The 25,569-nt window shown below is 36.2% G+C and overlaps 1 protein-coding gene across 5 annotated transcripts in view; it reads right to left on the reverse strand.

Annotated features, from left to right (window-relative positions):
• Positions 1–25,569, reverse strand: part of SCAF8 (SR-related CTD associated factor 8) — a 168,838-nt gene that overhangs the window by 123,610 nt on the left and 19,659 nt on the right. For 3 of the 5 annotated variants that reach the window (XM_049801207.1, XM_049801206.1, XM_049801205.1), the window contains exons 2-9: positions 21,255–21,338; positions 19,650–19,694; positions 16,974–17,135; positions 13,185–13,341; positions 11,241–11,371; positions 7,683–7,859; positions 1,635–1,714; positions 1,092–1,209 (exon numbers count right to left, since the gene is read on the reverse strand). In XM_049801207.1, the coding sequence (XP_049657164.1) occupies positions 1,092–1,209; positions 1,635–1,714; positions 7,683–7,859; positions 11,241–11,371; positions 13,185–13,341; positions 16,974–17,135; positions 19,650–19,694; positions 21,255–21,338 (954 nt within the window). Of the gene's footprint in view, positions 1–1,091; positions 1,210–1,634; positions 1,715–7,682; positions 7,860–8,063; positions 8,169–11,240; positions 11,372–13,184; positions 13,342–16,973; positions 17,136–19,649; positions 19,695–21,254; positions 21,339–25,569 lie in introns of those variants that run through there. The other 2 variants (XM_049801208.1, XM_049801210.1) reach the window with 2 other exon arrangements.

The following is a 25,569-nucleotide window of genomic DNA, read 5'->3' on the forward strand; positions in this document are numbered from 1 at the left end:
CCTCACCACCAACATCAAAAACTATTTAGTCTGTAGCTATGTTATACAAATTTTCTCAGTTACTGCACTTAAATGAGAAATGAAAATAAAACATAGTAAAATAAAGCAGTTGAATAATACCTAGTAAAAATTAAATTTTTATTTTTCTAAACAATCAAAAACTCAAAGTCACAAATTCAGAACTCAGAAGACGTTTTTAATTGAAAGCTGAGCAAATGCACCTTTGCGCAAGTTAAACTAAAATCACCAACAGTTGTTTAAGTTTGTGGTCCTTTAGATTTTCTTTCAATCTAAGATTTCTATTTTACTGTGAAACTAGATCCAAATACTTCACAGGAAGTCCACTTTGTATCTGGTCAGTATCAAGAGAGAATAAACTTTTGTTTTTTTTTCTAATGGGATCAACAGGGAAAAAGAACAGCTAAATACCAAAGACTAACCTCAGAAGAAATAAGTCAATTTACTTCAGTGTAGAGTAGAAAGGACCCAATTCACATAGTTAAGAAGAAATCTTTGGTCATCTTGAGCATCAGTTCTTAATTAATCATTTCTCAGGAAATATGTGATTCTATTCTTTAGATCAGATTCTTCAACAGATGAGACATTTATTACTCAAGACTTAAAGCTTTGTAGGGTAAATTAAAGTTATCCTCAATCTCTGTTCTGTTCTTTTGATGGTTCTGCAGCAGCAGCTTGCATGCTGCTCTCCCTTCAGAGACAGAAGCATAATCACTTCAGTGCTCACCACCTCCTTCCTGACAGCAAGGAAGAAGCTTCCCCCCCCTCCCCATACAGAGCGCTGAACAATCAAAGCATGTCAGTCTAACTCGGCTAAAGGGTACTCCTTCCTAAGAGAAACAAAATGTACACCCCACACATTTGGTTGTTGGGGGTTTTTTCCTGCCTTAAGCACTTCCACCCACTTATTTCACTTACTCTGCTAGCTTTTGTTATTAGATGATCAGATAGTGACGAAGACCTTCATTATAAGAGAAGTGTCAGTAACAAGACAATTTTTTTTGTCCCGGAGGATGAATTTTTTATCAGTGGAGAACATAATTATTACAACAGCCACAAGATGGAGTTCTTACCTTTTGAGGCTGCTGTTGCTCCAGAAGCTGCTGTCTGAGATGTTCTAAATTTTGTTGCTGTAGCTGTTCAGCTAGTTGGTGAAAAAGTGAGTTGTTCACAGATTCTGGTACTAAAGGCCTAAAATGAAATAATTTAAATAAAAAAAAACAGTACAGGTTTTTTTTAATTTAAATAGTTTGTAAACAGGTCTTCACAATTGAGTTTTAAGTTTAACTAAAAATATAAAATAATGAAGACAACGTAGCTAGTTCCACCTTCTGTTAATCACCATTATCATATTAACGCTATGAATATAACTAACAAAGCAAAGAACGTGCTGACTTTAATATGAAGTCAACAAAACTTCTGGCACAAAGACTTATATTGAATATTTTTAAAATGTATACGTTCCATTAATTTAGTAAACTGCCTTTTCTCTTCCTACTGCTTTAGTATACTTATGCTCTGAAAGAAACAATATTTTCCTTACTATTTAATCCTAATGTTCAACTAGTGCCAGGCAAATTTTAGCATTTTCCATAAGAAACATAGCTTGATCTTACAGTTGGGAAGTGGGAGTTTCCTTTTTAGGCTCTTCATTTTGTTCAGATTCTTCCCCAAAGTCAAACCTGTCCATCAGCTTCTAGGAGAAAGCAAAATAAGCATTACTGAGTACTCCTTATATGTCCCATTATGTATATTTACTTTTAAAAAGAAAAATGCTCTTATTTCTCAACTTAAAAAAAAAAATTTTTAGCAAATAACCTGAATAGAAAATTCAATGTCATACTGCTATTGCTACCAAACTCCTGAATGGATCAAATACAAAATTTTGTCCATGGCTTCCTTGAGCTCTGGATGCCGTTACAAGTACAATCACATGTTCTTTCCATAGGAAGTAACAACTAGTTTGGAGGAAGGCTTAGAGTAAAGATTAAAGTTACTATTACATAAAATTAATTAGAAGAAATTACTATGAAGAGGCCAATTATTCAATCCTTTGGCAATCAGCAAACTGTTCTGCTCATATCAAGAGAAGACCTACAGCTTGATTACTCTGCAAAGAACTACTGTATTTTCAGACACATGTGTCATTTAGATAACCTGAATTCCTTCAAATATACTGCTCCTTGAAAACAACTTCTCACAGTCTGCAAAAAATCAAAGCAAGCAGTTATCGTGTAAGAGGAATAAGCTTCCAGAGGGATAAAAAGAAAGGTATCTGATGGGGAGAAAGAAAAACTTTGATAATCTTCCTGTTTTATCTGTAAAGATGTCGACACTGTAGTTCTGCTGGAAAAAAAAGTTTGTTTTGTTTCTTAATTTTTAAATAGCCTGGAAGCATTTCAGTAGCATTTTACTTTCTTGAAGACAAAACTAAAGAACAAGCATAAAGAAATACAACAAGCATTACTGTCACTGAGATTGTCTTTTTTCAGTAACTATGCATTGATAGAGCAGTGCTATCAAACCCATGTCCACGCATCTTTACACTTTGGAAGTTTTCTGAAAAGCAGAGTTAATGCTGTACTACAAACTGCTGTAACTTCTTCTCAATCCCTGGTTCAGAAGAAAAAAACAAGAGGATGAGAACATAGGGCAGTCATTTTGAAATACCAAGGTAAAAATGATTCAAGCCATGATGATTCAGTAGTCCATTTTCTTTCTCAGGATATTCTATTCACTTTCAATTACTGGAGTCCAGCAAGAAGAACAAAGCATAAGCTAACCAAGACTGATCAATCAAGATTTTTTAGAACTATTTTCCCAATGAAATAATCTAATATATATGAAAGCAGGACTGAATATATCTCTGACAAAACACAGCAGAAACATAAACCATCAAGCTTATGTGAGATGGGATGCTAAAATCCAGAGTAACCTTCAGCATATATATCTAATCCATTTAAAGCAAGATGGCTGCCGCCTTTTTTTTTCCCCCTATACTGTTAGAAAATTTTCAAGTAAAGCATTTACAAAATGCTGCTCCACTTAAAAAAAAAAAAAAAAAAAAAAAAAAAAAAAAATGCATTTTAGAAAAACAACCAGTCTCATCTGGAAGAGAAAACAAAGAACTTCCAGCCAACACCGGTAAATGTGCAGCATGATTTTTGTTTAAATTAGTTTTAAATAACATAGTAGACATTAAAAGGAAAAATCTGAACTGAAGTATCTTGGTTTTTAAATAAATTGTAACACAATACTCCCTACAATAAAGCAATAGAAATTAAAACAAATTAAATATTAGGATACCTAGGTTAACCCACCACACACAGGCATATAAAAGTATAGAACTTTCCATGAATGCTACATCTGTTACTTTAATTACCTAAGAAGAGAACATGTTCAGAAAAGGCAATGGGAATGATTAAAGACATGAAAAAACCTTTTTATTCCAAAGGAAACAAAGTTATTCTTAAGGATCAGGATATTCTCTTTAAAATTAAAATAAAATGAATAGAACATAAATGTGTAAGAAATGTTGATCAAAAAAAAATCTTTATCATAACACACAGATATGGTCATGTAGCAAGATTACAAAACATGCACATTTGATGTTGAGAAAAGAAAGGAATTTTTCATGTAATGCATATTAATTTGTGCAACTTATTACCACAAGATACTGTGGAGCTCTTTTCAAGAGCTTGAAAACAAAGGATTGGAAGAACTGCCAACTTTATTAAAAATAGGGATTTTTTTTTTTTTTTTTTAAAGAAGATGGATACTTATGTATTCATCAGAAATATTTTCCTGCACTATTTATATTTGTTATCCAATTCACCATCATTATATCATGGAATAAGAACTAAGCTTCACAGTTTTCTTTGGATCTCAATGCTTACTGTTTATTTATCATAAAAGCTGTCTTTTTTTAATGTCTGCCAACTCAGAACATTTACCTTTTGAACATTACCTTCAACTATGTAAGTATTTCTGCATCCACATCATGGCTCCATCCTCCATTCTCTAAACTCCATCACAAGTCTATTCAGTATCTTCTACAGAAACTACCCAATATTTCTTATTACTGCTTTCAGGAATTCCTAGATTCTCTAATTTTGCAGCTTAAGATGTTCAGGATTGGTCACTGTACCTCAGGTAAGAATACTTCATCAATTTCTACTAGATGAGAGTATCTCTTCTGCCCCATTCTTCATAAATCTTAGTATCACAGGACAGTCCAAGTTGAAAGGGACTTCAGCAGGTCTGTCCAACTTTCTGCTAACAGCAAGCTTAGCTGTGAGCTCAAATCAGGTTACTCATGGCTTTATCCAGTTGAGTCTTGGAAACATCTTAGTTTCCAACATCTGAGACTGCATAATCTTTCCAAGCAACCTATTCCAGTGCTTGACTGTCCTTACAGGAAAAAAAAGGTTTTCCTTATACCCAGGATGAACCCCTTCATTTTGATTTCTGTCTGTTGTCTATAATCCTGCTGCTATGCCATGCTGAGAAGAGCCTGGCTTCACCTTGCTGACCTTCCATAGGTGCCAGAGGGGCTGCTGTTAGGTCTCCCCCAAAAGCTGCCTCTGCCCCAGGCTGAACCAGCTCCAGTCCCTCAGAGGCCAAGTGCTCCAGCTCTGACCATTTTGGTGGTCCTCCACTAAACTAATTCCAGTTTGTCAATGTCCTCCCTGTATGGGGGTGGGGGCAGCAAAACTAGACATGATACTTTAGATGCAGTCTCGAATAGATGGGATGTCTAGATGGTATGATCATTTCCATCAGTCACCTGGCTATTCTCCTGTTCACACCACCCACGATGTTGTTTGCCTTCTGCTGCCAGGGCAATCTGCTGGCCCATGCTCTGTTGTTTTAAGTAGATTTGTTAACAACTTGTTTTCTTATAAAGACTAGAACCTCAGAAATTAAGCAACTGTATGTCTGGTACTCAAAGAAAGGCTGTTAATCTAGTGTTCCTGCTCATTGTACTGTTCTGACACCTTGGTTTTTGATACTTGCATCTTTAACAGTATTGTCACCTGCAATTGAGGCATTTTGTGTTAAATATAAAACTACTGCAAGGTCTCTGAAATGCGCACAAAAACTCCAGAACTTCAGAGCATCCAGGAGGATCACTAACAAAGATCTAGATTTGTTGCCAGGAGGCAAAGCATACCCAGAAATTTTCCTCTTAAAACTACAAACCAGATTTATTATTTGGGCATGCTATTCGGACTTTGTCACTAGTTACTCTGAAGTAGTTCCAGTCTGGCCCTGTTGACTGAGCGCTCATTAGGAGTTGCACTGTATCTTTTGCTTTAGCTTAATCCAAATAAATCTACTTGATGCACTCAAGATTGCTCTGCAATGCAAAACAATGTGTGGTACACATAAACAATCAAAAGCATGCTGCTGATTCAAAGTAAAACACTGATGCAGATGCTTCTCATAAAAGTAAATATTGCCTTTTTAACTCTCTGTTTAAGGCTGCCGCGCCTAGTAAAAAAATTATACAATTAATTATAGAATGAAATGGAAGCAAAGAGTCTAATAAATAGAACTATATCATCACAACTCATAGTCTTCAGCTATTAAAAAGCAGGATTCGGGCTGCAGGTGATATTGGTGCTGAGAAACCACTAAAAAAAGCAAGGAAAATTATTGTCCCCAAAACTTATCATTGCAAAAATAAGATTGCTCACTTATATATATATATATATAAATATATACTCTTCTATAATACCTACCTAGATTCAGAAATCCTCAAACTTCAAAAAAAGGAGAAAATAGGAATGGTAGCACCAATGTTTTATTAAAAAAATAATAAAATGAGGAAATTCTAAACCAACATGCTATTTCTGCAAAGCAGCCTAAACAGCCTTTGAGTAAAAGCCTCAATGGACTAACAAGACATACATTATCAGTTCATTCACAGATGCTACAGAACACTGAACAAGGAATTTGAGATGTATTATAATCTAACACTACTTGTATAATGCAGAACTGAGGTACAATCACATACTATAATCGCAACTCTTCCATAGTTTACAAGAACAAATCAACACAATCTACTGAAAGCTTGTAAATTATCACACTGCAGCAAGAATTCCTTCCACAACACTTACCTTCAAAGTTCCAGAAATCACAATCATGTACATTCACTCTGCTGACAACTTTCATGACAAGACGAATCCTGCATACTATTACTGGCATAAACTAACTAAAGAGCATCAGGCTGAACTCACTCAAGGCATATAAACATCTCATCAGAATGCCACTTCCTTCAATTTGCTCCAGTTAAGTTGTCCAACATTCAGGACAGCCACATCTATGAGTACACCTATCCCTATAAATGCTGGAATTGAAGTCTGTGAAATAAAAACACAATACTTCATACCCCTAATTACTTTTTGTATCTAAATATTAAGGCAGTCCCTATTAACTGATGCATTCATTCCCTGTGATTATACCCTACTAAAGTTGATGGTTACAGCTGTGATACAGCATGAGTACAGGCCATTTTTTTCCTGACATATTTTTACAGCTGCATTACTTCATTAATAATGACAACTCTCTTATTTCAGAGATTTGAGCTTAGCTGAGCAAATTCTAGAAATATAAGATAAATTGATCTCAAACTTTAAACTTGGCACTCGTCAAGTTCTGAGCAGCTAATTGCCTGAAAGAGAGATTATCTGCGTTCTGAAAAAAAAAAAAAAAAAAAAAAGAAAAGGGAAAAAAAAAAAAAAAAGTTTTTCGCTTCTTTGACTTATTATTTATTCACTCCAGGACAATCCTACAGGTATTATCCACAAGCTGCTTCTTCCAAAGATAATGGAACAAGATTTATTTGTTTAATCTCTGAGTAGAAGTTCTTCCTTTTTTTATCCTACTGATATTATACTACTACTACTACTGTAATTGCCAGCATGGTTATTGCTACCTGGCATTCAACTATATTAGTCTTCTTAAAATTCCTGCATTCTGTATTTTTTTTTTTTTTAAGATAGGCTCGTATGTTGCAACACACACTAAGTTTCTTTACCTACAGGGTTTCTTTTTTACATTTTGACATCCTTTAAAAGGTGTCACATGACTAGTTTTAACTGCAGTCATAAACTTATTTCTTCACTTACTGTCACTTTGTGGCTAAGATTAGAAGTTTTCTTGGCATTTATAATGTAAGAAAATTACAAGTTCAATCACATTTTACTCTTTGGGGAAAACAGCGTATATAAATTTCTGCATGTTTCCCTTTCATTCACTTGTAAGAAATCATTTTCTACCTCAGACCATAAACACAATAAGGGGAAATACAAGACATGCTCAGTTCTCACCACTGTGTTACAAAGGGTGAAGAAAAACATATAACAATGGCTTAACTTTGCTAAATCAAATCCATCTTCATACTCGATGACCCTTATGGGTCCCTTCCAACATGAGGTATTCTATGAAATGCCATTTAGCCCTAAACTCATATAAAACTAATTTTTTCACTTATACTATCTTCTCTAGACATTTTTTTTATTTTCAAGATAGAACACTTTATAATATATTAATGTATTTTTAAAATTTCTGAAGTCAAACCACAAAATCCAAAAGAAGACTCTTTCACTTACATATATTTTAATAAATATATCTTCAAACTTCTATTATTCTACTTCTACCTTATTAAAAGAGACACTCTGTTCCAGTGGATTGAGTGTGTTAGCAGCAGCAGCTGCAGCTGTAAGCTGTGCTGTGAGGGCCTGTAACTGAACAACAAGACCAGCATCCAGGGCTTGAAGTAGTGAAGGCTGAGGCTTCTGCTGCTGTATCTGCAGTGTCTGTATCAACTGCTGAAGCTAAAAGAGAAAAGACAACAAATGCATTAAACAAGAAAATTTTTGGAAAAAAAAAAAACCCAAACAAAAAACCAAAAACCAAACTAGTCTTTTCCCCTTCCAGTACGGAAAAAAATATCCCTCAGGAACGCAGTATCATCTAACCTATGGCTATTATTTCATCTTAATTTGTTTTCATTTATGGCAAATTTTGTTCCCACTTACTGGCTAATTTGTTTTCTGTGGCTGATAAGACATGCAGATGCTTCTTCCTCCTAACTTGCTCTGACAGGTTGCATGATGACCAGTCACCACTCAGGATTTCCTGCTTTCTAGGGTTCCCCCTCTTCTGTTTCTCCAGTTTGATTCCTTCTGACCTGAAAAAAATCTGTTAGCCTACTCCAGCTTCCTAAGGGCCCACCTATATTAGAAAAATCTGTCTGCTGTAACAACATTGGCAGAAAGACAATAACTGCACTGTTGCAAGCTCCACTAAGCTGATGCAACATGTCTACACAAAGAGATTGCACTAGTGTCTCTGGATTAGTCACAAGGAAAATCTCATGCTGAAACTCAGGTTTGCGCTGATAGAATGCAATTCCCTTGCTATGTTAACAAAACATAAAAAACAAATTAACCAGGAACTGGGAATGTAACTTGACTTCCTGCAGTGGCACAGACTCCGGGCTCTGTATAGCACTATCTTAGGATAAAAATTGCTAGATGCAATGTTGAACCAGAAGCAGCAGCTCTGGGGCAACAGACATACAGTAACAACAAAGTATGTTACAGTAAAAATGAAGTATGGGTAATGCCAAAAGACAGATGTTAAAAAATATTATTTAAAAATAGTGTTGGCTGTTTCAAATATTATTTTAAAAGTTTTGGGGGTGGTGTGGTGGTTGGGGTGGTTTGTTTAAACAACTCCACTCCGCAACCCAGGAGAGGTCTAGGATTACAGTGGAATGAGTACTAAGTATCATCAGAGAAGGAACTTTCAAAAGAGTAGTGAATGGAGCCGAGACATTTCAGAGTCTATCAGGATACCCTAAGAGTCTCTTTCTTCACATCTAGAGGAGGAAAATAAAGAAAAATAGAGTATCTTCCAGAGCTATTTTAGAACAAGTGTACAATCCAATTGCCTGGTATAACTTGTTTTCCTTACTCCAACTGCCCATTTGTATATAATGTTTTTAAAGGAGCTGTCCCAATGAGGAAATAAAAGGCTTTTTAATTTGCAGACCTATTCATCTGTTTGAATAGAGATGCTCCCATAAAATTGTACAGATTTACCTTAACACAAAAGGAAAAAATACTATCCCTATGGAAAGAAGCCCTCCTGAAGTACCATGGAATTAGAGAGAGCAGTCCTTTGACCATCCATGAGGTAAACCCCTGGAGCATTACCTTTGGGTATTTCTGGAAAAAAGATTGAGCAAATCAAGGTAGTCCAAACTATGGTGACCTAAGTCCCTGATTATCTTTACATTCATATTCCACCTCCTCATGGGGTTCACCACCGAACTCTTACAGGGTTCAATCGCTTCCTTCTTACTAGGGCACACTAGAAACCCTACATAAGCTGATTAGGTTGATCTTTCCACAATGCATTAAAAATGTATTCTTTTTCAAGATTGTTTTACAGTTACCTTCTGATAATGTGACACAACTCTTCCTATTCTTCAAAAACAGTTATACAGACTCCTTATACAGCAGAGCCTCTGAAAATGCTTCAGTTACTGTTCCACCTTACCAAGAGCTTTCACTGATTACTGCAATAGGCAAAGCTGAAGACCCTCCCCCTCCCTTCTTGGCCAATACACAAAAGATGAACAAATACGGCTGCTCTACCTTGTGCGTTGCTCAGAGCAGGAAGGAATCAAACTGAAGAAGCAGAGATGGAAGCCCTAGAGTGGGAAAATCCTGGGTGGTCACCGTTCTAGCTGTTTTCACATTCCTGTTGGTCACACCTTTCTTACTCTGCCCTCTCCTATGTCTAGACTCTCAATTTACCTGCATGCATTCTCACCCATAAAACACAATATGAAATCAAGGACTTTGGAGCTTGGGGTGGGGGGCATGGAGAACAGGAAGAATAAAGATAGACAGGATGGAAGCAAATGTTGCAGTTCATCTACCAATCCTAGAGATCTGCATGTACATATTTATTGCATTCACAGTCTGGCTCCACACTTCTGCTTAAGACCACCTTTTCCCTCTCCCCAAATCCATTCTCTTCCTCATTTTACCATCTTGAGCTAAATATCCAAATGTCATTTCTTTGGGATCTGGTCAAATTCCCTTCTCAACTTCACAATCTTTTTCTTTTGCTTTGTCGTCCCCCTCCCCCCCCTCCCCCTTTTTTTTAAAGAATACTCTCTAGGTAATAATCTTTAAAATTACCTTACTGACTTTCTATATTTTCCCATTCTCACTTCACCTTCCTTCCTTCCTTAATAGCTATTCCACTATCTTTCCTCCCATCACTATTTTTTTGGTGTCATCAGATGATAGTACTCCTTTCGCTTGACTTATGAACAACTACAGACAACTCTGCTTAGTTGAACACTGTAAAACAATCTCACTAAGTTGTTGTTATTATCAGCATCAGTGCTTTGTAACAGCTCACTGGTGACTGTTTCTCATTCATATGCATGGGGTTTTTGTTTAGTACCCCAGCAGGTAAAGCATCCTATTTCTCAGTCCAAAGAAAAATCATAATGCCAAAGTTATGCTGGTGCCAGAGTTCTAGCATAAACTGAAAAAACAATGATCTACATTTTTACAGAAAGCTGATTGTGCATGCTCAACTTATGTGGTTGCGGGTTAAAAGGACAAGCAGTTCAATGTTTGCTGCACATCAACCCAGATTTTTGGAGTTGAGCATTTAGAAATTGAGGAACACAGTCACTTCTAGGACCTCATTTTTGAATGCTGCAAAATAAAAACTATATTTAGCTGATGAAAAGATAAAGGAATCAACACACAATGCACTTCCAGAATGAGTACATTTCCATTATATAATTCTGTACAATGTTTAGCTTCTTGGGGCATCCAGCAGAGAAATATGCTTAAACTGGCATTCTATTTTATACCTATATCCACGAAATCTTAATGCTACTCTTGATTTAGTCATGTAAAATACTATATAGAAAACTATGTATTATACACCATCTTATCTGAAGTCACATTTTGCAGTGCTCCTAAGGAACAAACAGGGTTGGTTACAAAAGGTAACAGGAAGTTTTAGTTTACCTGGAACTTACTTGTGATGAACAACCTCATGGGATAGTTAACATGGATACCGGACACAAAACTAAGATACTCATGAAAGCAGTATTTCTTAAGGGTACCTCAAAGACACAAAATATCAAACAGTGTAACTGTCTACAAAATACTTACCTGTTGGCCTTGAGGACTCTGTAAAATCTGCGCAACAGCAGCAAGGGTATCTGTATTAGCAATCTGAGATACCCAAGGATCAGGTAAACTCTGTACCACATTGGCTGGAGTAACTGGAGTCACAGGTGTTCCTAAAAAAGAGAAAATCCAGTATGCCAAAATATTTTAACATAGAGAGTTAGGAATAGTGTTAGAGAAAGAAAAAAAAAAAAAAGAAAAAAGAAAAAAACCCACAAAAACCTGCTGTAAAAAGAAATTATAAACCAGACATGAATGTTCCAGTTTATTTTCTACAGCAAAGACTTCTAGATTGCAAGAAATCAAATTATAAAGATACTATAATCTTCCTAGGACATCAAACCCAGTTATTAATTACTGAGAAAGCACTGTATTAACATCAAGTTAAACTATTTTTCTGACAGACACATAGAGCACAGAGAAATAACGCAGACTCACATCAACATTCCTCAAGTAGCAGGATTACTTAGTTTAAGTGTAGTTCACAGCTCTATCCACTATTGACCTATAGGAACTACTTACTAATAAAGACATAGACAAATGCAAAATAAATAAGTTTCACATAGTAATCCAAACCATTCAGAGGAAATAAAATATATCAAATGATAATTGTTAGCAATCTACTCAGAAACAGCTGCTAGTCCAGAACTTACAGGACTTGCACCTTATCCCCAGGAAAAACCTTAAGAATTCTACTAAAAATTTCAACCTTCAACAGCTGGATTCATGAGAATTGCCCGTTTTGTAATTTATTTTTTTCCAATACGAACACTGAGACTAAATGAGCAATCTGATAATTAGTTTCTTGCCATAATCCAGAAGAATACTCCAACTCTGAAAACACTCCTAACTTTTAGCTCAAAAGTAGAGATATGCTGATGAACACTAAATGTAAATACCTAGATTACTGTTTTAAAAGACAATTTGCATCAGAATTCAAAGGAGTATTAAGAGTAAGGCTATGATTTCAACAATTTAAAAGAATCAAATTAATGAAAACAAAAAATATTGAGCTAGAAGATGAAATAAAACCAATCCAAGCACTGGAACTTTCACATATTTACAGACAGCAATGAAAAGTAAGGTGGATTTGTCCCCCTCACTGCTTTTCAGCATGGGATCAGCAAAAGGTGGGTGACAAAAGCAGGTCCATATGTGCCAAAAAAAAAAAATTTCTACACATAAAATTTCCCATACCTCCCAATCTTGAATGAAAAAGTCTCCACAAAAAAAGTTGATAAGACAGTTCCCTGCCATCTACCTACATAAATAAGGAAAATGCTTTAGAGCACAAAATGATCAAGTCTGCATGTATAATAACATTAGTGTTTGTTAACTGGGGATGTACTCCATGAGCAGTTTTTTGCCCACATGACTCTCCAGCCTCATTTTTGGCCCACATACTTCAGATCTGAAGGAGAGGGAAGTATGTCACTGGCTGCAGCTTATATTGTCAATGTGTTTTTTTCCCCTCAAAATCATTGCCTGTCGGCCAGCAAAAGTGAAGGACCACTGTCTGACATGATCCAGCAACCTCAATCCTATGGATAGCAAAAAGATACTGATGTATCATTTCTCTCAATTGCAGCACCACTAATTAACAAAGATTGTTATTAAGTGGTGTGATGGGTTTTTAACTGTCAGCAATCTACTGTTTTGACTTTCCAGTGCAAAACTAGGTCTTATTACACTGTTACTCAATCTAAATATATTTATAATATACAGTTGGAAAGTAAACACAACAGGCTGCCTCTTGGTTTTGCTATTTCCCTGATCTGGACACTGGCTATAATATATTTCTTCCTAGCATTCACTTGATTTGTCTAAAGGAAATCAGTGAGATTTTTCAGCATATTAACAGCCAACATACCAAAGCTGACACAAGTGTTTTGATTCAACATATGATTTTAACCTATTTTTGCTTACCTGGTGTATTGTTGCTCATAGCAGCTGTAGTGCTGGGCAAGACAGGGGTCACAACTGGAGGAGGAATTCCTGCTGCCATATCCAAGAGAGGCTGAATAATTTCACTCTTGAACACATTATTCTTCTGCCACAAATTTAGCACTCTAACAATTTTACTCTAAAATGAAGAAAGGATAACAAAAGACCTGAATCATGCTTTTTCATGTTATTTTCAATTATGGATTCTTAACAAGCAATGTCAAACCTAAAGGTGCTTTGATCTAGACAGATTACAAAGAGTAAGAACCATAAGAACAGTTACACTGGGTCACACCAAAGATATCTAACCTATGAACCTGAGGTTGACCTACGTAAGATGCCTAGGCAACAGTAAAGGCACACTATGCACATAGTGACAGTTTTCTCTCAACAGAAAAATTAAATATAGTAAAACAAAACAAAACTGAACAAATGTATCTGACACTTTTATACCTTTACTCTTGGAAGACAGTACGGAAGGTAAATTATTTTAAGAAAAATTTTAAAGCATTACTAATAATTGAAGCAAGGAATTATTAGTCTCCTAAACTTTTATAGTCAACATATATGAATGCAACTCTGATCTACCTGCGAACCGAAATTACTTAAGTCCACTGAAAAATGGGCATATACTAATAAGACTGCTAAATACTTTTATTAGGAAAGTAGCTCGATATTTTGTAAGCTCTCTTGATGAAGTGAGGAATTTAAACTGGAACACAATTCCCTGCCTGTTGAAATTAGAAATTAAAAATGTGGAACACAGGGAAGGAAAAAATCAAAATTAAGACTTTATACAACTCCATCATATGTAACTCATTGTTTAGCTTGCAAATACATTTCTATTCCAATGTTTTAATCTGCTCCCAAATCTTTTCTTTTCTAAGCTTCACTTCCACCCAGAGGCAAGATTTTGCTTAATCATGGAAAACTGGATAGTAATGTATGTGGTGCAAAGAGACACCTTGCTTATTTTAAAAAAAAAAAAGTTAGTTGTATTATAAAGAACAAAAAAGTTCTTCATAGGATCTTGTGCTTTCTGTCATGAAGATGGCTGAATTATTTAAATTTTACAAAACATGAACATAAAGTACTTAACCACACCATGTTTAAACCAAAGAAAAAAAATATGTCTGCTTGTCCAGAATTCCAAGAGGATGCTAATAGACAGAAGTGCTGAATTTTCACTGCATGGAAGATGTAATTTAGTGTTCCTTTAAAGAAATCTCTGAAGGCTTCCATTCAGCATTACAGTATGCGAGCCTTCTCTGAAAGTTTGTTTTGTAAGGCAGTCCCCAACAAGTCTATCAGAGGCTCTAACTTCCCTCTTCTATTCAGAACTCGAATACAAAACTATTTCTCAGTATCTATCTCCCCCTTGCATCTTCCATGGCTGAGCCAGATGAAGTATGTGGAGGGGTTCTACTTTAAATTAACTGCTACTATACTTCTGCTGGATTTTTCAAAAAACAAACAAGAAAGCAAACAAAAAACCTCCATTATGCCTTTTAATCAGATTAAACATCAAAATGCTAGAAAACAGGTACATAATGTTGGTATCTTTGACAGCACAATTTTTTGCTTAGTCAGATATATGGTAACTATCTTCACAGCACAAAGACTTTCCTGTAATACTGAATCCATATGCAACATAGCAGCAAGACTTCAGACTGAAAAATACATTGTCCCTAATTGAGGTGAAAAATATCCTAGAAATGAACCTGAAAGGAGCTTTACAGATCATAAACAGACTATATTTTACTATCCCTCTTCACATCAAACATCTCTAATGTGATACATTAGTTGTCATGCATTGAAATATCACAGAATAAGTGGCACTATTTCTTACCCTACATTTACTATATCTTTTAAAGCCAGACACAGAGTACTTGCACCCATCCTTGTGCCAGCTCTTCTTCAACACTCAGACTATTTCCGTGTGTCCTGGTTTCAGCTGGGATAGAGCTAACTGTCTTCCTAGTAGCTGGTATGGTGCTGTGTTTTGAGTTCAGTATGCAAAGAATGTTGATAACACTGATGTTTTCAGTTGTTGCTCAGTATTGTTTAGACTATAGTCAAGGATTTTTCAGCTTCTCATGGCCAGCCAGGGCACAAGAAGTTGGCCCAGGACACAGCCAGGGCACCTGACCCAAACTGGCCAACAGTGTATCCCATACCATGTGACGTCCCATCTAGTTTAGGAACTGGGAAGGGGGGGGGGGGGGGGGGGGAGGGAATCGCCGCTCAGGGACTGGCGGGGTGTTGGTCGGCGGGTGGTGAGCTATTGCCCTGCGCATCATTTGTACATTCCAATCCTTTTATTACTACTGTTGACATTTTATTAGTGTTATCATTATCATTATTAGTTTCTTCTCTTCTGTTCTATTAAACCGTTCTTATCTCAACCCAGGAGTTTTACTTTTTTTCCCAATTTCCTCCCCCATCCCACTGGATGGGGGAAGTGAGTGAGCGGCTGCGTGGTGCTTAGTTGCTGGCTGGGGTTAAACCACGACACCATGTTAGTATTTCCCAGAGCAGTAAGCTAAATTATTATACAAACAAACCAATACTGCTTAAGGAATACAGCTAAATGAAGAAAAATATAAATTAACTATCATGCCTATATATATGTAAAACACTGTGAAACAGCACAAGTTGATCATGCAGATAACCTAAAACCAGACTGGAAAACTGTCATTTAACCTAAATAACCTGTTCCACACCACCTCAGAACTCAGTTGCAGAAGAGAAGACAGACATCCATAGCAGAGTTTTCCAATCATTTAAAATTTGCAGATCCTGACATATGTTCTGCAGAGGTCCTAACTCCTCTGAAAAGGCAGGAATCCTAATACAACTACAGGAGACATGCAATGGCTGAACTTGCCTTTAATCACCTTCCATGGATGCCTTGGGTTTTCAGACCTTTGGTTGAAAAATACAGCTGTAGGATGGCATGTGACTATTCAAAGAATAATCTCTCTTTCTGCAGTGTCCTGCCTCACTTACTATTTGACTTAATGACTCTGTTACACAAATTTATGTGGAGATAAAGCCCTTAGAATTTCACATCTTTTTGTAATTTTTCAATTGAATAAGAAGAAACCCTAGCGATTATGAGATCAGTGACAAGCATGAAGGAAATTAAACCGTCTGCACCCTCTGCTATTTCCAGCCAACCTGTTATAAAGATAATTTGGTAACAATCTTGACTACTGTGGTCCAAGGGAACAGCTGAACTATTGGGTCAAACTGTTCAAGCTAGGCCTTACTCAGCTGTTGGCTGATTCAGTGTCAAAGGAAAAATAACTTTTAAGATACTTTGCTGTTTTTCTATTGCTCCTTCAGTCCAAAACACACTAGTTTGCACTGAAGTTACTGCTGCCAAGAACGATTATTTATTCCTTGACACTATACAAAACTTGCTTGTTCATTTTCTCACTGAAGAGGGAAAGAAGACAATAAAAGACTGAGTACAACTCCCTGTCCTGCCAAACGCCCGCTTAATTTTTTTCCCCCATCAAAATACATTAACTCAAATCCACCCAGTCTTCATGAAAACCTTTTCAAAATTCTGATTAATCTAATTGGATGTGTCTTCCCCTATCCCTAAACTCAGACAAGCAAAATTAAAAGAAATACACATAAATGTGTAAGTCTATAATTAGATCCACTCTAGCAAGCAAAAAGTGAAATAAAAATCTTTATTCTTTATAGATAACATATTAAAGATTGTTTTAATTAGAAAAAAACCTATACTAAGTGGTTTACCTTGTCATCCCCAGGACAACGGTACAAGTTCTGGAAAGTGCTGATGATGTTATTGCTGAATCTTGGAGCAAACACATCCTTTTCTTGCCCAAACTGATGCCGGGACTGTCTCACAATGGAGTCAATGACATACAGACCAGGTACCTTGTATTCTGGTTTACACTACAAAGAATAATAATTTAAAATGTGCATATGTGAAAAATACCAAAAAAAACATTAATGGCAGAGTAAACATGAACATTACTCTCTAATTTTTAAACGGGTCAAAGTATTACCAAAATGTTCTCTATTTAACAAATTGTCCTGAAAAATGAAACTCTCAAAAATAGCTAACTAATGTTTGAATTATCACATCTATATGTATTCTGCAAATATGTAAATGGTTTAAAATCAATTTACTACCACTAAAAACACTTTTTAGAATATAGCTATTAAAAACTAGCACATGAACCACATATCCTTTTAAATGCACACACCTATTTTAAGAGAACAGCATAAAGCATGACCCAATTCTTAATAGTACATTGGGACTAGCTGTAAATATAATTCAAAGTATTTTTGTCCTTCTTTATGATCACAGTCAACATTAAAGTTAACATTTGTTTACTTTATTTTACATTGTTGTAAGTAGCATGTGATATACCCTGCTCCCACCAGAACAAGAACATATTTATGTGGACATCTGTTTGGTTGAGAATACACCAGTGATACTTATTTTAAAATTGTGAAAACTTGCATAATTTATAAACAGCATGGTATTTATAAAGCATGTCTGCTAACTACTATACTAATTACTTAGGTAATTTTACTTACTTAACAATTGAAGCTAAATTTTTTGCCTAGTAATTGCACCAGACTAGTGCAACCAGGAAAGTAATCCAACTATCTTCCAAACATACAACTTAAATCCATAATTTTCAAATGGCTAGAAAAAAGCTTTCATCTGCTTAGCTCCGATTCTACTAAAATAAGAACTTACTATTTGATGTTATTAATACTTTGCATGTTTCACTAAATCGTTCATGAAATACTGAAAAAACCCCACATCAAGCCCACCAAAGTGAAACATCTAATCCACAGTGATTGTTAACAAGATTATCAGTAACAACATACATCTGCCTTCCCTAACCAGCAATGAAGAGTGCAGAACTCCCTTATGAAGTAGTACTGGACACCGAATGCAAATACATGAAAATAAACCATATTCTTAGCAGCTTGTGGAAAGGTAATGAACAAGCAGTCCAATTCCTGACAAACTACCAGCTTTCATTCAGAAGATAAATCTTCCCTCATGCCACTGAATACAGAATTGCCAATCACAGCCACTGCAACTAAAAAGCAGTATTTGGAACTTGGGCAATTCAGGATTGATTTTGGGACATAAAACTGCAAAGTGCTACTCATCAGAGATGAGCAAGATGTACACCTGTTCTCATCCTCCTATGTCCACCTGTAGTATTAAGCAGGGATCAGAGGATATCAATCCCTTTTCTTAGGAGTGGAAAGAAGTCAGAGGTGATGCCCCGAAAGACAACTACTTGACAAAACACTAGCAGTGATAGTAAAGTATACTACTAGTCTTTGCTAGTGCCATGAAACATACATATGACACCTTTTCCACATAGGACTGATGTTGTAGTACCTAAATAATTCATTCATGAACTGTTCTGAGACAGTTTAACACACCAGCCTAAAGCTGAACCCCATTTACACTGTCCAACCACTGCCAAAAGGCACTGCAGTATACACTGGGCACCAAGTTCTAAAAGGTAATGAGGAAGATGGGTTACTGACACAGAGAAATCTAGACTGCTTTGGAAAGTGGACAACAGAAGACAAACTGCATCCAAAGTTGCAACATTAACAGACTAACTTCTCTGGCTAGTTTGTCAAAATACAAATGCAATTTGATCATAACTTACTCCTATTTACAGAAGGATAAGAAATTCAGTACCAAAATGATCAACTGATCTGTCAAGTATGATGCAGACAAGGAGGAAAGACTCACAAATTGGAATCCATGCATTTCCAACTGGAGATAAAATGCAGTTATACCCAATAATAATTAATTGTTGCAAGAAAACAAAATGCAATCAAATTCTTCGTTATTCAGAATCTTTAAATTAATACTGTATCTTCCCACAAAGTAATTCCAGTCTAGCCATATAAATATTTTTTGTTTTAAATTACTAGCATGAACCACCAACTGAAATGCTACATCTCACGCTACACAAAAGATGAGGCTGAATGGTCATCTTTCCCTTCACCTTTAAAACCTATGGGAAGACCTGGCAGAAAAGCAAAAGCAATGTGACTTGCCAAACCACTGTCAATTCTTTTGCTGTTAGCTGTTCACATGGGCTACGCTGACAGCCTCTTTTAACATTAAATTAATACAGACAGAGTAGTCCTAAGACAGTATCAACAGTCATTCAGATCAAAGTATAATCATAACTACAAAACGGGGACAGAGTATTTGTCTTTCTGCATCATGGGTTATGGCCAGCTACTGATTACTAGCAGAAACTGAATGTGACTAAAAACTAAGATAAACTAATGTGTGATAAAAATATTAATTCATATGTGTCCCTAAAACGCAATGGTCTTCAATACTCTGTAATCCAAAATGAGGAAATTTTTCTCAGTGGTAACACAAAATACCTGTGACTGACTTACCTTCTGAATGAATTTCTCAACACTCTGCACAACGTGCTTGTAGAACTGGAAAATAGTAATATTTCAGTGGAGGAAAAAATCCAAAGACACATATACTTGTTAAAGTCATGCAATATTGATAGTAAAAACAGAATTAGAAACTTTGGTTGATTAACCAGCAATCCAATACCTACAGCTGAGTATGCTGTCTTCCTTAGAACATTTAACAGCCTATAAAAAAGGTAATCTCACTTTTTCTTGCCTTCTGAAGGTTTTTTACACTGGATTTTTCAAAATAATGTGCGCTTATTTAGTGAGAGCTAAAAGAATAATATAATTGTTCCTTCAAAAACATATCATTATTTCATTGTACATCACTGAAGATGTTAGCCTAATGTTACCAAGCATAGCACTTCTCTGTATTTCATTTATCTTCCAAGTGTTCACTTTAATAACCTAAAAAAATTAGTATAGGAAGACCTTATAACATCTACTGAATAATTTTTCTTTAAAATTGGCCTGTTTTCTTTTTTTTAAATCTCACATATCATCACAATGGCCCTACATCATCTCAGTAACTGCTCTACACAATTAAATGCTGTTACTGAAATGACAAGAGTGGAAGCAGGATTTCCAAGTTAAACACATGATAAAACATTTTGGTATCATATAATTGTTTAATTTTTAGAACCATTTAGTATAATTTAGTACTTTTTTATGTTCAACACAAGTTTTTAGCATTTTCATTATACTGCAAAACATAGACTCCAATTTACATAGACTTCTCATATTTAAGAAAGCCTGTGAATTTCACTCTTCTGTCAAATTGCTCTCTCTCCAAATGACACAAAATCCCAATATGGATTTCATTATCTGAAAATGTATCTGCATTCTCAGCAGAGGAATGCAGATAGAAGACCGTAAGTTCAAGGCTTTTTAACTTTTATCCTATCCCCTTTTTCACCTCTCCAGCCTTCACTAAGTTTCCATTTGTTTTAATTATTAACACTAATGGCATACTTCTTTTCCTCATCATTTTTCAGTGCTGTTTGCTACTGCTCCATTGCTGTTTGGCAATTAGTTTTACTTTGTGGCAAGAAAAGCCTTTAATTAGTGTACTAATGCTGAAACTCAAGAACAATTTGTATCCAAGCAACATCAAAAATAGAATCCATGAACAACAGCCATGAAGATGTATGCTAAGAATTTATAAAAACAAAGTAAAACTTAAGCAATTGTATTGATCCAAAGGCACACATATATTATATTTTCAGGGGGGAGGGAGGGAGCGGCTTGTAGTTTTATATTTATTCATCTGTTCTCAGGCAATGTCAGTGTTTCCTTTCTAAACTGAGGAAAAGGAGCCCTGTCTTTGAGATCTGATTGAGGAGTCAAGTTGGTATAATTCTTTCTCACATATGACAACCAGGTAATGAAAGTCACACAATAAATTAAACCTTCTGTTGCTCTCCTGATAATCCCATCACTATCACATTTGATCATAACTTGGAAACTGTACACAGAACGAGGGAGGTGGAAAGTCCTGCAGAAAGCTCTTTAAGCTATTCAGTTATTTCAACACAAATGAGAAATGAAAAAGAAGTCAAAAGAAGTTAGCCAATTTACCTTTATAGCCTTGATTGCTGCCTTGGTGATCTGTGTCATTTTCGCTTTAGAAATGGGTGGCTTATAATCATTTAGTGAGTACAACTGCCAAAAAAAAAAAAAAAATTATCAGAAATATATTCTGCAGTTTTAAGCCATATAAAAATACATTATTTTTCCATAAGAAAATGCCACTTTAAATTTTCATTGGATTTTAAGTATATATTACACCAGAAAAGGCAATGCCATATAAGAAAAAATAAAAAGGGCCCCCAAAATATAAAGTAATATCCAAAATGCTTAAAAGATAACAGCTTTTTCTTTGCAATGGTCACTATATACCTAGTTTTACTAGCACTAAATACAGCAGACACCTGCAGGTGAAGTTACACAGGAAATACACATGATATGCAAATACGGTAGCTCTCATTAAATTTTTCTTTCCAGGGCAAAAAATTTAATATACTTGAATACCTTTATGGAAGCATAACAGATGCTTAACCAAATACTTACTACATTCATCACCATATGCCTGCCGAATCAAATCTTTTTATTTTCCATTAAACAAAGAAATCCTACCCACTGAGAAAGGGCATGTAGCAATTTTGCCACTTAAAACAGCAGATTTGGAAAAAAATATAACTTCCTTCATTCACTGCATTAACTCAGAGAAATAATATATCAGAAGTATTACAAATGCTTAAGCAAAAATCCAGCTGGGTTCTCAAATTTAACACAGCTTTGTAACTTCATTAATATCTAACCACCAAAACAGCCACAGTACACAAGTAGCAGAGTTCTGCAACAATTTTCGCCCAGGATGCAGTAATAACTCTATTCTTTTTACTTGCACATACATCTCCTAGTAGCGCAATCAAGCATGACAGATATTCATCAGAAGTTTGCTACATAGTGAGAAGTGTACATTAACTAACTTCATAGCTATAACTGATAAGCGGTAATTGGAAACAACTCCTTCCTTCACAGAGTCAGGACACTATTATCCAAGGCTATTTACTTGCTGTGAAAACCTCCGATTATTCACAATATATGGCTTTGAACAAAATGCTGCTCTTTTCTGCTTCAACCCTCTGTGTTAACAGACAAGGACTGTCTAGTATTTGCTGCTTTCACACATAAAAAGACCAGATACAAAATGCCAAAACAGTTTTAAGGATATTCTTAACTTACACTGTATTTTTGTTTACAACATAAATGTTTAGAAGCACATTAGCTCAAAAATAGAGCCCTGATAATGGGAATGACCATCCATAGACAATTTTTTAATTTCCTTCCTAAAGGCAGGAAGAATCAGAGTTTTTCCATAAAATGGTTATTGAAAGAGAAACAAAGCCAAAAGAGCCCTCTCCTCTCCTACTACACACCCAGAACAATGCAATATATTGAACTAGATTAATATCCATAAAGATATTAAAAGTATCTTTAACTTCCTAAGATTCATTCAACTTTCAGCAAACCACTAGCTCAGAAAACATAATTCAGAATTGTTTACATTTAACAAAGTAAAATGCAACAGTAAACCGGATCACACAGTGGAAAGGATTAGACAATCTTAAATATAGGTCATGCTCTCCAAGTTGCTTATAATAATTTATCGCTCTGAAGCTAACATGGAGATATTCTTCAGTCGTATTTAAGTTTCCAAGAGACAAGGATTTCTTCTGCCTGCAAACATGAGATGCTTTTTTCTATCCTTTCCTGTCAAAACCAGCTTTAACTAAAACTTTGCATAGCTGTCAAAAGACAAACTGAAAAAAAATTGGTTTGTCCAAGCATTAAGTATCAGTCTTCTAAGCTTGGAAGGATTTCCATTAAAACAGTGAAATTATAATGAGTTCACAGCTAGACATCTACTTCTAAAACAGCTGTTACTACTTCTCACTAATGTTAATGCTAATTGCTGTTGCAAAATATTCTGAATTACTTACATGCTTCTTATGCAAGAAAAAGCAATACATTTCTAGAATTCAAACACATAAATGCTCTTCACCACTACAGGGGAAAGGAAAAAAAGAGGCAGAAAATCCAGAGTCTCCAGTCAGTTTCTTCTCTGTTTTATACTCATAGTTCAGTGCTCAACTTCCCGTTCTCACAGGTGATTTACCAGACTGTGGGTCACTCATCCTGGCTACTGGCTTGGCTGGATGATGTGCGACTACAGCTAAACTACTTCTGGGGCCACTACAGTGCCAGTAACATTTTGCTTACATTCAGGCAATGCCTTAGCTGAGTCAGTTTGAGTATTCCTGGTCAGCACTCTCAAAGCTCAAAATACCAGTAAAAGCAATTCACAGATAAGTGTGCAAATGTGAAATCGGATTCAAAAAGCTACCTTGCCAATCTGAAAACAGTCCCAGAAGAGATAGGAACAGTAGCTCCTTCACCTATGACATACACAGCTATAAGTAGGCAGAATTGCTGACTCATGTGGATAGGCTGAGACCGCACCTGACCAATCCATCAGCTTTGAAATGATCAGGGAAAAAAAGGGGACAGGGCAGTTCAAAGCATTGAGAAAGCTACACCATGGTACTGGGAAACACGTAAGAGTTGCACATAACTGATTCGGAAGCATCAGCTGCATGCAGTCAGGCATCTTAGTACTACACATCTGGAATATGCCAAAAAACTACAGGATAATATGGGTTGTTGCTAGCATCCCATTACTTTATTCCAGGCAGCAGAGAGCCAAATTCAGCATTAAGTTTAAGGACAGATAATTCAAGCTAGGAAAATAAACAATGAACTAAAAGAAACAGCAAAATTAAGAACATACTTCTGTAGAGATAGCCATTTTGGACTATGGATGCACCTGTTCCAGATTTTAACAGCCATAAAAGGAAAATACAAATCCCAAATTTAGTACCTGAAAGAAGCCAAGAAAAAAAATCATTCTTCTGAATTATTTTTCCTTAATTGTCTTTTAGAAGCTTTTAATTTCCTATAAATACATTTTGTTTTGAAAAGTACGTTCACTTGGAAAACTGGTGACTTAGGTCTGTCAGTGCATGGCAGAAGCCTAAAGCAGCAGCATTTGTACTAGGAACAAAGTGAGGGCCCAGTGTGAAATACCTATTTGCAATTTTGCAACATTTAATGCAATACTTGCTTTTTGCTTTTGAAAAAAAGTATTAAGTTTTGCTTACAAAATTAAGAAATGTGACATATCTTAAAATTTCTTAACTCAAACTTCTAGTATTAGACAGAATTTAACTACATAAAACATAGACATCCCCAGCAGAGTTTAATACAAATGAAAGAGGGCTAATCCCCCTAACACACACTTTTCTGAATACAGATATCCTAACATGCACAAACATACCTACTGACAGCACACATGTTCTTTGCTCTATCTTCAGCAAATTCATACATTATGTTTATTAATAGTCAACCAGGAATCCCTCTCCGCTTAAATCATAAAATGGTTTGAGTCAGAAGGGACCTTTAAAAATCACCTAGTTCCAACCCCCCTGCCATGGGCAGGGACATCTTTCACCAGATCAGATGGCTTAAAGCCCCATCCAACCTGACCGTGAACACTTCGAGGGGTGGGGCATCTGCAACTTCTCTGGGCAACCAGTTCCAGTGTCTCACCATACTCATTGTAAAGAATTTCTTCCTTGTATCTAACCTAAACCCACTCCCTTTTAATTTAAAACTGTTACCCCTTGTCCTATCACTACATGCCCTGGTAAAAAGTCTCCCTCCATCTTTCTTATAAGCCCCCTTTAAGTATTGAAAGGCCCCGGTAAAGTCTCCCTTGAAGTCTTCTCTTCTCCATGCTTAACAACCCCAACTCTCTCAGCCTTTCTTCACAGGAGACATGCTCCAGCCCTCTGATCATTTTCGTGGCACTCCTTTGGACCCGCTCCAACAGGTCGATATCTGTCTTCTGCTGGGAACCCCAGAACTGGATGCAGTACTCCAGGTGGGGTCTCACAAGGACAGAATAGAGGGGAGGAATCACCTCCCTCAACCTGCTGGCCACGCTTCTTTTTATGCAGCCCAGGATACGAGTGGCTTTCTGGGCTGCAAGTGCACACTGCCAGCTCATGTCTGAGTTTTCATCTACCAACATCCCCATGTCCTTCTCCTCAGGGCTTTTCTCAATCCACTCACCCCCCGGCCTGTACTGATGCTGGTGATTGCCCTGACCCAGGTGCAGAAGGACCTTGCACTCAGACTTGTTGAACTGCATGCAGTTCATGGGGACCCTCTCCTTAAGCCTGTCAAGGTCCCTCTGGATGGCATCCCTTCCCTCAAGCATATAAACTATACCACTCAGCCTGGTGTCATCTGCAAACTTGTTGAGGGC

This window comes from Accipiter gentilis, chromosome 5 (genome assembly GCF_929443795.1).
Source record: "Accipiter gentilis chromosome 5, bAccGen1.1, whole genome shotgun sequence".
Classification (NCBI taxonomy): Eukaryota; Metazoa; Chordata; class Aves; order Accipitriformes; family Accipitridae; genus Astur; species Astur gentilis.